The sequence below is a fragment of the Apium graveolens genome, chromosome 5, assembly GCF_009905375.1.
Source record: "Apium graveolens cultivar Ventura chromosome 5, ASM990537v1, whole genome shotgun sequence".
NCBI classification, from domain to species: domain Eukaryota; kingdom Viridiplantae; phylum Streptophyta; class Magnoliopsida; order Apiales; family Apiaceae; genus Apium; species Apium graveolens.
In genome coordinates, this window is record NC_133651.1 from 165,790,218 (window position 1) to 165,807,338 (window position 17,121).

Genomic DNA, 17,121 nt, shown 5'->3' on the forward strand with positions numbered 1-17,121 from the left:
TGTTATATAACAATTTTAGAAGGTACGATGAAATGCCTTCACGAACTAAGTATTATGGTAAATTCTTACTGGTTAAGTCTTGCATTTGTAACATCATATCTACACGTATATTGCTTTAACAATTTGATCATTATGGCATTCTTAGCAGATAACCTCGAGTTTCCTCTTCCTAATTTAGAATAACCATGAATCATTCAGCATAACGATCCTTTTGTTAATAATATTCTTCTTTTAGAAAAGTCCGGAAATCTTCCCAATCTTCTTCGGTCATGCTCAGGCTTCCGTTAAATCAATGAATTCCTTGAACTCTGATAGTCCCAGTAATTTAATGAATAGTTACTCCATACGCTGATTATGTTGTCAATCTTATCAAACAATATTTGCACCTTATTTTTAGGAATAATCAACTTCTTCATAATCGCGGGTTACTTCGTTCTTTGAATTAGCAATACTAAGTATGAAACAGCATCCTTCCAGGTAATCCGGGTCTTTTAACAAACAAGAAACTCAAGTAGTAACTTGACAACCAATGTTTAAAACTTATTTTATTCCAAAAAGGCTTTTAGAAATTTTTATAAGGAAAAATCTTTTTCGAAAACTTGTTTTAAAAATTTGAAAACCAAACATCTGGTTGTCCTTACTATATGAGTTAGTTATTGTCCTTCTTATAACAAGATACCAAGTTAAAGAAACGATCACACAAAGGTCCATTCGCTTCCATTTATCTCATCTCCTTCATTGGATCTATTACCTTCCTTAATCGACAAAAACTTCAGCTGTCGTTGCGTATTATCTTATTCGTAGCTTCATTTCAAAGCTCCCTTACTGATAGTACTCCCATCATCATCTTTGCAGTCATTGAGTGGAACAGGTCTATCCAACAGCCAACAAGTCTATTTCATAGAACAAAGTTTGCTTATGTCATATCACATCAATACTTATATATCACATTTATCATAGCACCATCATCTAATTCTACAAAAATTCCAGATCTATACTTTTCTCTCTAACTCTTTCGAAATTCCTCTAGTCGATTCCATAACTAATCAAGGGTGGTCTATTCACTAGTGGCCCCTTTAATCTGGTAGAAGCCATCCTCCGAAACACGTGAATCTTCTTTCTAAACTCCTTCTCACCTTTATTAATATCTCATGTACATACCATTTACTGTAGCTATCGCATCCCTTCTCGTAAATACTATTGTTCCATAAGACAGGTTTTTAAACTGAGGGTATAGAACATGGTGTAGAGTAAACTGAAAAGATACATTCATAGTTGAATGTACAGAAGAACAAGAATAAGCAAATGGAGGTTCTTGAATAGGTTGTCTCGTATCAAGAGGTGATAGAATAGCGTGGAATAACTTGGAGAGGCGCAACTGTCATAACAGAAGGTAATACCATTAATACCGATGGAAGAACAAAGTGCAAATCAAATTTAGAAGAAGATGACGATCCTCAAATGGAAGGCTTCTAACGATCAGATGATACAGGGAAATCAGGATCTGCCATTGTCGTTGTCTGGAAACCTGTATATGAAATAATATTTGTAATGACCCTGCTGTACATAACCATGGATCGTAACAGGTTAAAGTATGAAAACAAGCCACAATCTTAACTTTTATTACAACGTACCGAATCCCAACTAATTTAGCTTACAACTGATAATGAAATTATTCTTATAATCTTACTATCTCACTACCGTAATAAGCTCCTGCTAGCTCGATCCAAAACAATCTGGAATCCTAGCTCGTACATTAAACTGGGAAAACCTTGTTATCAACCATATCCTTCTTAACTTTAGAATACATAAACAGATTCGCAAGAGTGAGCTAACTAGCTCAGCAAGTCACAATGATAATAATTGGGGTTAATCAATTGTAAAATTCGTAATTTTATTTTTAATTTATTTATTAGAAATTAGATATTAATTTGTCTAGATAAATATTTTAAAATTAGAATATTCTGAAAATATTTTGTGCAAGGTAGTTGATTTGTGAAAAGATTTGTTATTTGTGGAAATAAGTGTAAGAATAATTTAGAAAATCGAAATTTTTTTAGTTTAGGTAATTGTGTGTATCAAATATTTTATTTATGGAATTTACTTGGAGAGGTTGTAAATCTTTAGGAGGAAATATTATTATTTCCTAGTTGAGATATAGGGTTTTGTATCGTTATAAATACACCATATTCGTATTCCTTGTTTTTATCATTAAAATTCGTAGGACTTTCTCAGCAAAAATCAGCTGTCTTGTAAAATTCGTAGAAAATTCATCGTAAGTCAGAATTCAGTGATTCTGGACTTTTCAGAAAGGTCTTTTCGTTATCTTCAGCTTTCGTGTTTCGTGTTTTTCAAGAAAATATCGTTTAGAGGGTCAAAAAGAGTAAATTCAGATCTGGTCAGGCTTTGAGGTAAGTACCTTTTGACTTACTTTTAAATTTCCGAAAAGATATTTCAGTTCTGTTTTTAATTTCATATAAGATATAAAAACTTTGATTTCGAAATTATAAGATATAAGTATTTGTGAATTTTAGAACCCAGTCTCTACGTTTTCGAACCGTTCGTAATTTACGCTATAGTTCCGGAACTAGCCTTAGATACCCTTAGTAGGCGCACAAGTGTGCAACTTTAGATACCTATTAAGGGCGCGTAATTATTGAACTTTAGATGCCGACCACTGGCAAAGTGTGGTATAAAGAATAAGAATAAGAATTAGATGCCGGCTACTGGCAAAGTGTGGCCGTAGATCAAGACTGTGGTATTTATAAGAATTATCGTTTCGTTCTGTTTTATTCTGCTCAGATCTGTTATAAAATCTGTACTGTTATAAATTCTGCTCTGTTCTGTTTTAAATTCTGAATTTTAAAATATAAAACTTTGGGTTGGATTTATTTTAGAAAATGTTTTACAAAATTATTATTGTTTTAAGAAAAATCGTTTTATCAAAACACCCATTGTTTTTCTGTTTAAAAGTTAGTCAATTTGTACTTGCTGAGCTGTGTAGCTCACCCCTTTTAACATTTCAGGTTAGGAATTTGGAGCATATTAAGATTAAGGAATGAGAACTATGTGGAGATCTGTGCTGCTTCGTTTTGTGCTATTTGAATTAGAATAAAGATTTTGTTTTTAGAGAATAAATTTAATTATCTGTTAGACAATTATTATCGGATTTGTGGAGCTGCGTCTCTATTTTTATGATTTTGATTATTGAGTTTGACCGCTGCTTTGAATTTCGTGATCTATTAGAATTATCGAGTAATAATATATTTTATTTTTAGTTTTCGATTTAGAATTTAATAGTCCGGAAGTGCGGGTTGTTACAGTTGGTATCAAGAGCAGGCTGTCCTTCGGAGTGTATTAGGTATGGGACTAGTACATTCCCTAGGATGCGATCCTTTAGACTATCGTATAGGTCTTAGAAAATTATTTTGGATTTAGGGCATTTATTTGTGTGATTATTTGATATGTTTGACTTTTGTGTTTTTTTTGATTATTGACTATAAGTTTAGAATTTGTTTTGTGTGTTCTAGTAAAGATGGATGGAGAAAATCAGAACAACAATGAAAATCAGGGCAATAATGATGAAGGAGGAAACGTCTTTGACCAGCTGGCTGAAACTCTAGCTGTACTTGTGAATCAGCAACCGAAGCCCAACATCGTCTCTCAATTCAAGCGTTTGAACCCGCCAACTTTTGATGGAGCTACAGACCCGGCTATCGTTGAGATGTGGATCCAAGAGATGGAAAAAGCTTTCGGACTTCTGGGGAGCAATGAGGAACAGAAGGTGACCTTAGCTGTGTACCAATTGCAAGGAAGCGCTTACGACTGGTGGCTTATGGAAAAGAGGAAGAATGAGACGACAAATCTTGAAGAAAATCATGAACCGTACACTTGGGCAAAGTTCAAGAAGGCTTTAGAGGACAAGTACTTTCCGAGAACAGTTCGTCTGCAGAAAGAGAGGGACTTCATTCGACTTCAACAAGGTGGAAGAACCGTCATTGAATACGAAGCAGAATTTGCAAAGCTTGCGAAGTACGCGTCGACCCTAGTAGCAGATGAGAGCAGTCGAGCACGAAGATTAGAGGAGGGACTTCGAAGTGACATCAGGAATTCAGTGGCGTCGTTTGAACTTCAGACGTACGAGGCTGTCCTCAACAAGGCGTTAGTGATCGAAAGGGGCTTGGCAGAATCTGAAAAGGCGTCTGACAGTTGGAATAAGAGGCGGTTCACTCAAACTAGTGGGCAATCTTTTCAAGGGGGACCACTCAAGAAGCCACACGTGTACGATAACATCGGGGGTCAAGGTGATCGAGAGACGTGTACCAGGTGCGGCAAGAATCATCCGGACAAAGTCTGTCGTTGGAATACAGGTGCTTGTTTTCATTGCGGAGAAGTAGGACATAAGATTTCGAATTGTCCGCACAATCCGCCACCGCCACCAAGGAAGGAAGCAGATAACAAGATGGGCAAAGGACGTGTGTTTCAGCTGACAGGAAATGACAACTATCGCAATTAAGGTATGATTTCTTTTCTTTAGTGACTTATTTAATTTATTTATGTTATGTGAATTTGGGGACCAAATTCTTTTAAGGAGGGAAGAATGTAAAATTCGTAATTTTATTTTTAATTTATTTATTAGAAATTAGATATTAATTTGTCTAGATAAATATTTTAAAATTAGAATATTCTGAAAACATTTTGTGCAAGGTAGTTGATTTGTGAAAAGATTTGTTATTTGTGGAAATAAGTGTAAGAATAATTTAGAAAATCGAAATTTTTTTAGTTTAGGTAATTGTGTGTATCAAATATTTTATTTATGGAATTTACTTGGAGAGGTTGTAAATCTTTAGGAGGAAATATTATTATTTCCTAGTTGAGATATAGGGTTTTGTATCGTTATAAATACACCATATTCGTATTCCTTGTTTTTATCATTAAAATTCGTAGGACTTTCTCAGCAAAAATCAGCTGTCTTGTAAAATTCGTAGAAAATTCATCGTAAGTCAGAATTCAGTGATTCTGGACTTTTCAGAAAGGTCTTTTCGTTATCTTCAGCTTTCGTGTTTCGTGTTTTTCAAGAAAATATCGTTTAGAGGGTCAAAAAGAGTAAATTCAGATCTGGTCAGGCTTTGAGGTAAGTACCTTTTGACTTACTTTTAAATTTCCGAAAAGATATTTCAGTTCTGTTTTTAATTTCATATAAGATATAAAAACTTTGATTTCGAAATTATAAGATATAAGTATTTGTGAATTTTAGAACCCAGTCTCTACGTTTTCGAACCGTTCGTAATTTACGCTATAGTTCCGGAACTAGCCTTAGATACCCTTAGTAGGCGCACAAGTGTGCAACTTTAGATACCTATTAAGGGCGCGTAATTATTGAACTTTAGATGCCGACCACTGGCAAAGTGTGGTATAAAGAATAAGAATAAGAATTAGATGCCGGCTACTGGCAAAGTGTGGCCGTAGATCAAGACTGTGGTATTTATAAGAATTATCGTTTCGTTCTGTTTTATTCTGCTCAGATCTGTTATAAAATCTGTACTGTTATAAATTCTGCTCTGTTCTGTTTTAAATTCTGAATTTTAAAATATAAAACTTTGGGTTGGATTTATTTTAGAAAATGTTTTACAAAATTATTATTGTTTTAAGAAAAATCGTTTTATCAAAACACCCATTGTTTTTCTGTTTAAAAGTTAGTCAATTTGTACTTGCTGAGCTGTGTAGCTCACCCCTTTTAACATTTCAGGTTAGGAATTTGGAGCATATTAAGATTAAGGAATGAGAACTATGTGGAGATCTGTGCTGCTTCGTTTTGTGCTATTTGAATTAGAATAAAGATTTTGTTTTTAGAGAATAAATTTAATTATCTGTTAGACAATTATTATCGGATTTGTGGAGCTGCGTCTCTATTTTTATGATTTTGATTATTGAGTTTGACCGCTGCTTTGAATTTCGTGATCTATTAGAATTATCGAGTAATAATATATTTTATTTTTAGTTTTCGATTTAGAATTTAATAGTCCGGAAGTGCGGGTTGTTACATCAATGATCAAACGAAATGGTTTAGAGGAATCAAGTTTATTGCTAAACAATCATTAGAATTGGATATTCAGTTTTCAGTTTTAAAATCAAGGTTAGGCTGCTAATCAGTCACGCACTAATCCCGAGCAAAGCACACATCACTGCTCTAATTACTGGATCCAAGGCACACATTGGCCTAACTTGACCATTGATATGGTCTGACCATGAATCTGGTCCACATAAAGAAAACTATCCAATTCTAAAGCAGCTCAATATGATAAACATTATAATTCAATAAAACCGGGTCATAATCAACAACAATAAAACAATTGCATAAGAGCATGGTGAAAATTCATGGTACCACAAGGGTATATCAGAGTATATGAAGGAAATGGCCTCCAGCCTGTAGGAGAATCGAGTATCAGATGAACAATTTTTTTACAAGGTTTTAGTTCTTTGATGTCACAAGGTATGGTTGTGTATAAAAGTTTATGTATGTTTAAAAAATTCGGTTCTAGTGTTTGGTATATGATGGGTATATATTTATGGAGTAGTATCATATTTGTGTGGTTTAGTATCCGGTAAATCAACAAGAAATGGTTCACAAAGAATAAGGCTTACGGTTCAAAGATCAAATGATGTGGCTCAGGTTCAAGGTTGAAGGATTCAAAGCATTTACAATATAAAACAGAGCTATTTTGAATACTTAACAATATGTTATGAGAAAATTTAGAAATATTTGCATTATATCTCGAAAAAGGTTTAGAAGTACTTGCCTTATCACAATCGATTCCAATTTCACTTGTACTCGTCAAATGACTCTCTTCAACAACAACTCGTCTACTTTTCCTATGCCTCGATTCTATTTTCTGATCACTTGCTGTATTTTCTACATGTCAATTCCATTTTCTGATCATCTGCTTCCCTTTCCTACGCATTGCTTACTCTACTAGGCATCATATGTATCAATCAATATTCATCTCACATTATTGTAATCGTCACATGGACGTCATAAGGTTTCATCTACCCTTCATTTTACCCAAATCCGATTTACGGATTAAAAGTTATACTAACACAAGTAAAAACTGATCAGATAGCACAGAGCACGTCGAACAATCAATGAAATTTTATTTATAAGGAAGTCCCGGGCCATAAACAGTCTTTCAGGTATTTAATATGATTTTTAAAACATTTTTCAAAATTAAAATGGGACTCCGAATCAATTTATAATTAAATAATAGGGTTCGAACACACGAATATGACTTTAAAATAATTTTATAATAATTATCGAGCCTTGAAAATAATTTAAAATAATATTTTAAAGCTCGAAACTATTTTTTGGAATTTTTAAATCATTTAAAATAATTAAATCCAATTAAATAATCAATTAAAATTAATTAATAAATAATTAAACTAATTAATCAATTAATATTTAAATTAATTAATCAATTAATTAATTAATAATTTAAATTAATTAATTAAGTAATTTAGATTTATTTTTAAAATTAAAGATGAATTTTAGAAATAAAATAAATGATTTTCGGAATTAAAATAAATAAATAAAAAATAATTTTTAAAAAGTAGAAATTCCAGGGGGTAAAGTGTAAGGTTTTGACACTTTATCTGCAAGGTGTAAACTGTAAAAATTGTAAAGTTCAGGAAATAATTAAAAGTTTTAGAAAATCAGTGGATTAAACGGCAAAATCGTTGTCTTCTCTGCCTGCCACTGGCGGCAACTTCGCCGACCAATCTTTACGGGTCCAGCAATGCACAGAAATGTGCAGAACGGTACTTCTCAGTGCCAGGAACTAATATCTGCAACCGGTTTTTACCATTGATCAGTAGAGCGGCCGGAAAACTTCCCCGAAAAACCGCCGCCACCGTCGAGTTCAAGAACTCCGGTGACGCGGTTTCGGCCTCTCCCAGATTCGTTCGATACTCTCAGATATACTATTCAAGTGGAAAGTGAAAAAGGAACATAATCCAACTAACAGAATCAGATAATAATCCTTAATCAAGAATAACCCAAAAGCAATCAAGAATATTCAAACTAATCATAAACCCTAATTTACAATTTCGAAAATCAATCCCAATTTTGAGCATGTTATTGAACTCCAAATCAAGAATATAATATACCAAAATGATCAGGAAAACAAGCTCTACAACATACAATAATCAAATCATACAAACAATCTCTCGAACAAAAATTCATAATTTAATTATCAAGAAATTCGAATATAAATAATTAAATAGGAAACCACCTGATGTTTCTGGATATGTTTTGATGAAAGATTTGGATTCTAGATTCCAGTAGGTTCGTTTTGAGTATATGTACGCCACAATCGGATATCGATAACACCTCTGAATTTGTGTTTGATTACGAAGAACAAAATATAATTATAGTATTTTCTCTGTAAAAACTCTGTGAATACTGTTTGCAAATGATTTCTGGTACAAAATAAAATACGGTAAAAGCTATTTATAATTACGGAAAATTAGTATCCCGTTGGATCATTCCAGATACAAAATGGTACGTTTATTTATAAAAACTGATCCAAACGGTATCGGTTTTCGGGATAATTATCCAAACCAGTACAATTTGTACTGCGGTCTTGGTCTCAGATCCTGGTTACACGTATTACGAGGTGATAATTGTGATAGTTTAATAAAAAGATCCCGTTTATCAAAAATACGAGTTTTATTGATTTACCGAAACGAATAATGTATCGAAAATGTTGCGTCGGGACCCGCGCAGGACAAACCGTACGCCGGATCGAAAAAGTCAAAACATGGAAAATGCTCGGAATATTGCAATTAGGTTAGGAAGGAGTTTTTGGAAGAGTTTCGGGTTATAAAAACGTAAAAACGGATGACGTCGGCTGGTTCCCAATTGTGTAAAATAGTCTATAAAGATCCGGAAAAAGAATTTATAAAATCCATATATTTCCTATAAGTTCATAAATCAACATAAAAATAAAGAGGAAGATATGACAATTATCTATATTTTATTTTGGACATTTAAAAATTAAAATACTCAATTAATATTATTTTTAAACATCCAGACACATATAACACTTAACAAATAATTCACAGCATAGATATACATAATAATTATTAATTACACGATATATCCCAGATATTACATCAGTTGCATAAATTCTGAGGACAAGTTCTGATGGAAGTTCTGATGATTAAGTTCTGTTGAACCTATATCCGTATTTGTGTGAAGAATTACAGGAATAAACATTCACTTTTCGAGTTAAGAAGCCATATTCTGAAGACTTTTAAATCCTGATAATAATCAAGTTCTGATGCTGACGTGGCAATATTTATTTACTTGATTTATTTTTGGTCATTACTTGAACGATCATATTTTTACAGAATATTGGTTTATGTGAAATAAAACAGTCATAATCATTATGGGTTAGCGGTTAGTGTGTATGTCTTGAAAAACTGCATGTGCACATTAATTGTTATTATATCCCGTGCCCATTAACTCTGTCTTTAGATCTTTTACTAACTGTTATTATTACACATCAGTCTAGGGAGTCGAGGGGTCATTATTTTTACTTGTAATTGTTACACATTCCTCGCGTCCCTTAGTATTCCATTGCCTATTTAAATGACTGATCATTCATCAGTAAAACCACATCTGTTCATTTCTCTCAAACAATGGCATATTTTAGTTGGTATTACTGTTATGGCACAGAAAGTGTGACTATCTTTCGAAATGGAATTCCGACTTCATATCCTATCAACAACATTCCATTCGTCATCTGAATTCAACTTCCAGAGAACATTAAAAATGATCCGTTGTCTTTCCAAAGAGAATTTCATCTTCGTATTCTTACACAGCAGGAGCAAATCATTCATCTTGTTGTTCTCTTTGTTGAAAGTAGGAAGAAGAATTAATTGTCATCCATCCGTTTCTCTTCACCATCAGCTTTGTCAGGCTTCTTAGCTTAGGACTAAGGCTATTGATGTTACGATTCTAAGATTAGGTCTATCTTGTAATGTTTGCATGTAATTGATAATTTTCATGAAATGTACTCATCTGATATATCAATGAAATTTTCTTTAATTGCAAGATTTGTTCTTTGTTTCTCAAATTATGTTCCTATACATATTTAAATGTAATTTATTAATCTTTACTTCATCAATTTTTAATTTTATTTTGTGATGAATTTTTGATTAAATTCTGTTGATTTGAGGAAACAACTGAGGAACAGGTTCAAACATCAGAACCTGTTGTTGTAGAAGCTGAGAAGGTCTCTTCTCAGAAAGATATTGTAACTGGGAGTTCTAGGCCTCTCAAAGGTCTTAGAAAGCTAAATCCTGATGATAAAGCTCCTACAGTGTCTCCACCCTTGAAGAAAATGAAAAAGCAAAGAGCTCACAGGGACACAGTTGAGTCAGATTCAAAAGATGAGGAAGCAGCTAAGGAAGGGGGTCAGGAATCTCTGATCCCAACAGAACCAATTGTTATTGAATCACTTCCTTCTGCACAACCAGAAACTGCTCAAGACAGAGTGTCTACACCTCCTGTGTCACCTATAATTGAACAAGTACATACTGAAGACCCAGGTACAAGTGCTGAAATTGATATTCATAACTTGATTGTGCTTGAGATTCTGTACTTGGAAGCTCCAGCAACTCAATTCATTCCACCAACAACACCAATTCAAGATGCTAATTTCAATGAAGATATTCCAACTACACCAATTAAGAATATGGATGATGAAAATCAGACTTTAGGTGGGCATGAAGATTTGGCTGTTGATCATAACTTAGCTGTAGATCAGAATTTAGAGGATGATGTTGAAACCTCGATTATCTCACATACTGCTATTCTATCAGAGGATGCTGATACTGCTGTATCTATAAGTTCTGATGCTGATAATGCTGAAACTACTGGTTAAGCTGCTGCTAATTTAGATGCTGATGCAGCTGGTCCATCAGGACATGCACCTTACCAAACAGTTAATAAAGCTGATTTAGTCAAGAATTTTGTTAGAGGGGAAGCACCAGTACCTTAGAGTGAAACTCCTAGAGGAAAGGAGTGGACTAAGGAATGGAACACAGCTAGTTTTGTTACTTCTGAAAAGATTCTAGCTAAGCATCTGACAAAAGCTGATGAAATGCTGATCAGTGATGATTTTAAGGCACAGCTGAGAGTTACTGCATTGAGTACTAGGCATCTTCAAGGTCTACACTCAACAACTCATGCCAAGGTGAACAAAATTCAAGAAACCTTGATCCAGCAAGATATAAATATGAAACTTGAAAAGAACAGATTTTTCAAGCTAGCCTTTGACAGAATTGCCTACATTGAGAAAACTCAGGAGAGGCAACAAACTCAGATTGATGAAATTCTAAAGAATCAAGCTTCTCAGCAAACTCAACTCAATAAGATCCAATCCTCAGTGGAATTGCTTGTCTCTCTTCTTTAACCTGCTGATGCCAAAAAGGGGGAGAAAGCGATTAAGTCCAAATGCAAATCTATTTAGACACTGAAGGGAAAGGATGATGGAAATGATGACTAGGGAAACTCTGATAAGGGTAGAGGTCAAGGTCAAGGCAAAGGATTTTCATCAAGTAAAGATAGAATTACAAGTCAAGGAATAAGTTCTGATACTGGGAGAAGAATAAGTTCTGATACTGGTAAAAAGATAAGTTCTATTGATCATCTGGAACTTGATGAAGAAATTTCAAAGAAATTATTTCTTAAAGAAAATCCAGGAATGGACTTTGAGAGTCTAAAGGAAGAAGAAGCTAGACTTAAAGCAGAAAAAGTCAACTCTAAATCTAAAGCTTCTGAAGATGAAAAGAAACTTCCAAAGCTTAAGGGTATTATGATAAAAGAAAGAACAAATTCTAAGGCCAAAGCCAAATCACAAGTGGAAATAGATTCAAGGTCCAAGGGCAAAAAAAAAGTTCATGAACCTGTAAAGGTTTATATGCCAGTCATGGATGAAGAAATAATTGATGAAGAAGATGCTAGTCTTACTCTGATGACAAAGAAAATTTCTCAAACAACCTCTGACATGGCTCATGTTGTTTAAAGTCAAGACTTAGTAAACTCTGATATGACAGTGAAACAAGCAACCTCTGACATAGCTCAAGTTGAATTGATATCAGAAGTTAAGGAAAAGGAAACCTTTGACATTGCTCATGTCAAACCTTCAAAGATACTCCTACCAGGATTCATCAAAGCTAAACAGACTCAACCTTTGAAGACTGTAACAAGTGGTTTTGAAGTAAGAGTTATGACAGGAAAGGAAGCAAGAGATAAATCTGGATTGGGTAGTTCTGATGAAAGAAGAGTACACAACACTACAAATGATCAAACTTTCTTAAGTGAACCAGGAGTAGGGGCAACTCCTGAAAGATTGAATCAACTTGAATCTGTACAAATGGTTTACCATTCTGTTTTGAAAGAACACATCATGTTATATTTTATGACAGATGGTAGGGTATTTCAGATTAGGAAAAATGCTATTCTATTGAAGTATTTTGAAGAACTGGAACATGTTCTATTCCTACTTCAAGTGAAAGATAGATTAACAGATGGTGCTGCAGGTTATTTAAAGTCACAAATTCAAAGACAGAAGAAGCTTTACTCTGAAAAGTCTAACAGCCCATATTGTCCCAAGTACAGAGATCACAAAGGTGATATTGTTGAAATGAAGCCTAACACTGCTAAGATCATAACTACTTTTCTGGGTTATAAGGCTGTGGAATTCAATCTAGAGTCTGACAAGGCATATCTGATCAGACTAGATCAGGACATAAGGAAAGCTAAGATAAATGATCTCAGAGCAGCTATTTTTCAAACTGGTGAAGATACAGCTGAATTGAAAAATGCTAAAAGGAGGATGGTCAATGAACTTGAATATGTTGAAAGATGTCTTTTGAAGAACTATCTCAGAACAACTCCTAACATCAAAGAGATCAGAAATTGAAGCCAAGTCAAAGATCTACAACTGCTTAAATTCTGAAGTGTATACAGACTGAAGCTGATATCAGATCTTAAGGATGGTAAAGCTTAAAGGAATGTAAGTTGTAGTTATCTAGTCAAATTCTCATGCATTTGTACTTAATGTTTTTGACATCATCAAATATCTGTTGAACTTGTATATTATGCCAATTTACAAGTTGGGGGAGATTGTTAGATATATTTGTGATGTCATGTCTAATATGATTTGTGTTTAGTTTTCAGTTCTTAACAAACAGGACAAATCAGTACTTAACTGGAAATCAGTACTTATACTAAAGTCAGAACTTAAGATATCAGAACTTAAATTATCAGAACTTAAGATATCAGAAGATATTTAGCAGGAGATAATATCAGGACTTGTTAGTCTGTTAACAATATGACAAGAATTACAGAAGGGGGGTTGAATGGAATTCTTGAAACTTTTTCTTGAAATAAAATGTTCTAACTCAAATATAAATATAAGTGTACTGATTAGCACAATGCGGAATAAAACTTAAGTGAATCAAAACACAAGTAATTAAAAATAAGAGTCTTTAAAAACTTTCTGATGGATTTGAGTGATTCCACCAGAGTTATATTATTTTTACGAGAGAACCCTGTGTGCAAGAATGCTCACAACTGCTTACAAATATTGAACTGCTGAGAATACAGAGAAATGCTAAGAATTCTGCTTACAAGTGTTTCCCTTGTTGTCTCTCAGATTGTTGTTTTTATTTGCTACTTTTGGTTTATATATCACCAAGATTACAAAGTAATAAGACAAGATAATAAAAACAAAAACTATCTAATCTATTATAATGCTACTTCATTACTCTATTCCAGCATCTTTGAATATCTTTATAATAGCATGGAAATGGCAATGCTTCTTTATTCTCGAAAACCCAGTTGAAAAGGCTACCACATTCCATTTGCATCCACTCGACGCATGTGACTGTGTTATCACTGTCAACTGATATTTAAATTCTTCATCCGTCGGGTTCATGATCATCCGTCGAGATTGATCATCCGTCGAGATATTGATCATCCGTCGACTTCATTGTAGGTTATCCGTCAGGTAGCAAACTGGCATTTGACTTCATTTCACTTATGCAGAATTACAAAACATCATCTATGTATAATTAATCAACCTATTCTGCATATCTAATTAAAGTCGACATGACTTGAATACTACTTACAGAATTTATACAATGGTGAATGCAGAAATGTGCTACAGACTCATTACTACATAAGTTACTCACTCGATGGATAAATAAGTCATCATCCGTCGGGACTATATTGAGTTATCCGTCGGGATTATAATTCTTATCCGTCGAGTGCTACATTATTTTACTAAGTAAAATCTACTAAGGTGTTTTGTTCATGAAATCATCAAGTACACAACATATACGCAACAATCTCCCCCTATTTATGTCTACTGGAATTGTAGCCATAAATTAAGAGATACTTGATGATAACAAAACACCCTAAAAATATAACTTTAAGAGAAAGTAGATATTACTGAAAAGTGCTTCAAATAACAAAAATTATACAAAGTTTTGCTCACAGTCATTTTCAAGATTCATCTAGTTCCTTGAAGGTTTGGATCTTCTTCCAAGCTTTCTGTTGTTTTCTTCAATCTAATTTTGGAGCTGCCTGTGGAATTCTAGTTCATCAGATTCTGAGAAATTGGCTTTTCTTGAATTTCCAAAAGAGTCTAATTGCTAGAGATACTCAATTGGTCTTCCAATCTGAAGAATCTTCTCACACCTTTGTCATCAATGAACTCCATCATCCAGTAGGGCCTTACATGCACTCTTCTCCCTGTGTAAGGGATGATTAGAGTCTTTGCGAGTGCATCTTTAGCTCTAACACTCCTTAGTTCTTCAATCTTCTTCAATACTAGTCTTCTTGCAGTGACATTGAAACCAAAGTTCTTCTTGAAGGATGAGTAAACTTTAATCAGTACAGTTTGGCTTTCTTGAAGAATCCTGTGAAGTGGCCACTGAATCTCCTTTCCTCCTTTGTACTTAAACACTAACATTTCAGGTAGGTTTATGTATGCATCAATACCTCTTACTTCATCTAGTTCATCCAGATACAGATTTAGGTTAGAAAATTCTTTGATGTCACACAAGTACAGATAGTCTCCCCTATTGACTTTGGGCTGAACTTTGACTATAGATTTGGATTTGACAGGTGACAGCTTCACTTTCTTGACTGCTCTTGAATTTGTCCTTTTTGTCTTGCTAAGGATTGGTAGATTGAAGTCTGGAATTGGTATGTTCTCCCATTCTATTGGCTCATCCTTGGGCACAATAGGTTCACCATGAATATTCCTGTAGGAATCCATCACCCTTATGTCTTCAAATACCACAGAGGGCTTTGACGTTTGAGTTGTAGCTGGTATGGATTCCTTAGGAAATTGATCTTCCAATTCCTTGTCAACAATATCCAGTTTGCTTTTAGTTCTTTTAGCCAATGCTTTCTTTCTTGGAGATTTCTTCTGTTCTTCAACTTACTTCCTTGATTCAGTAGCTTCAGATAGTTGAGAGGGAATTTGTTGTGATGAATTTACAGCATGTAGCTTGGCCAAGATAGCAATCTGCTCTCTCTTCTGTTTAGCCTTTTTAGCATCTAGAGCAGCCTGCTTCTTTTCTTGCTTCAATCTAGCTTTTTCTTATCTCTTTGCTTGAGCAAATTGAGGATGTCCAGCCACCACACAAATTTCTTTCCCATTCCTAAAAATCTTAGCAATCCTCCTTTTAGAAGCTGAATCAGCTGGATCTTTATAGAAGGTAATTGATCTTGACAGAAGCTTCTTCTCATCAGGCTTGGGTATCTCATACACAGTGTCCAAGGGGTTCTTCAAGGATGATTTTGAGTAGTTTTCCCTTGGTTTAAGAATCATTTCAGCCTTTGGAGACTTGATGCAGGAAGATTGTCCTCTTTCCAGATAGTTCATGCTCATCTCATTCACACTAATTTGCTTGACTTGAGAGTGATGGATGGCTGACTTAACTGGCTCATTGACAAGTTCAAACTTCTTCTGTATCTCCTCATCAATCTTCTCCCAGTTGACCAAACTCAACTTTTCTTTCTCAGCAACTTTCAAGTTGGCTGCTGCTGCTTGAATCAGATCTATACCATCTGTGACTGGTGGCTTTGAGATAGTAATTGAAGGCACAATTACTTTACTGATTTGTATCTGAAGCTTCTCACCCTCACTTGGTCCTTTCTCCCCCTTTTTGTTATCATCAAGTTGAGTTGTGCAGGGGGTTTGAGCTGCCACCAGTTTTTGAAGTAGATCAGTCTGTTGGCCTTAATGGAGATGAATGGTAGTCAAAGATGCTTCCATAGCTGACACTCTTGTATCCAATGATTCTATCTTGGTTGCAAGATCAGAATTTTTCCTTAATTGCCTCTTGATGTCAATCATTGCAGTGTCTGGAAGTTTAGAGTCTATTTTATCTGAAATGGCCTTCTTCATCTCTTCAATATCACCCTTCATGGTGTTCACATCTCTAGCATGCTGGAAGCCCTGGATTTGCTGAAGTTGCAGGGAGGCTAGATGTGCCTGAAGGAGCTTCTTCGTGCTAGAATTGGTAGTGGTTTGAAGAGCAGTGTGAGTTTGATTAATTAACTGAATCAGGGTTGTCTTGAAGTAATGCTCATCACAGTGCTTTGAGAATGCCCATGATGGCATACCAGACCTTGATCTTGAGCCTACTTCCCCCCTATGTCCATTGCTTCACCTTCACTATCCACACTCCCATCTCTAAAGGAATCAGCTGAACCCCCAGTCTCATAATCCACATTACCAGCTGTAGAAGGCAAAGCTGTGATGGCATCCTTAGCCCTTTGCATAGACTAGGTGGTATGCACCAGACTGAGCATCCTTTCTGCATTGTCATTGCCCTGTTCAGCTAGAATTTGATAAGCTGAACAGGGTGAGTAAATGCCTCAGCATCAAGAGAAGTAGAATCTATAACAGCTTTAGGATGCTGAGATAGTCCTTCCCTGTCTGCATCCTGGGCATTCATTGACTCACTGGCAATGACATCCATCCTTATTGCTCCAGTACCTGCCTTTCTCTCATTTTCTCTCTTTTGTTGCATCAGGGT

General features: G+C 34.7%; 1 protein-coding gene across 1 annotated transcript; it reads left to right on the forward strand.

Annotated features, from left to right (window-relative positions):
* Positions 1-3,535: 3,535 nt before the first annotated feature.
* LOC141660462 (uncharacterized) lies at positions 3,536-4,516 on the forward strand. Its single transcript, XM_074467448.1, has one exon. The coding sequence runs from the start codon at positions 3,536-3,538 to the stop codon at positions 4,514-4,516; it is 981 nt and encodes a 326-aa protein (XP_074323549.1).
* Positions 4,517-17,121: the final 12,605 nt, after the last annotated feature.

Coding starts and splice junctions, on each gene's coding strand:
- LOC141660462 (XM_074467448.1), top strand. CDS start 3,536: ATGGATGGAGAAAATCAGAACAACAATGAAAATCAGGGCAATAATGAT.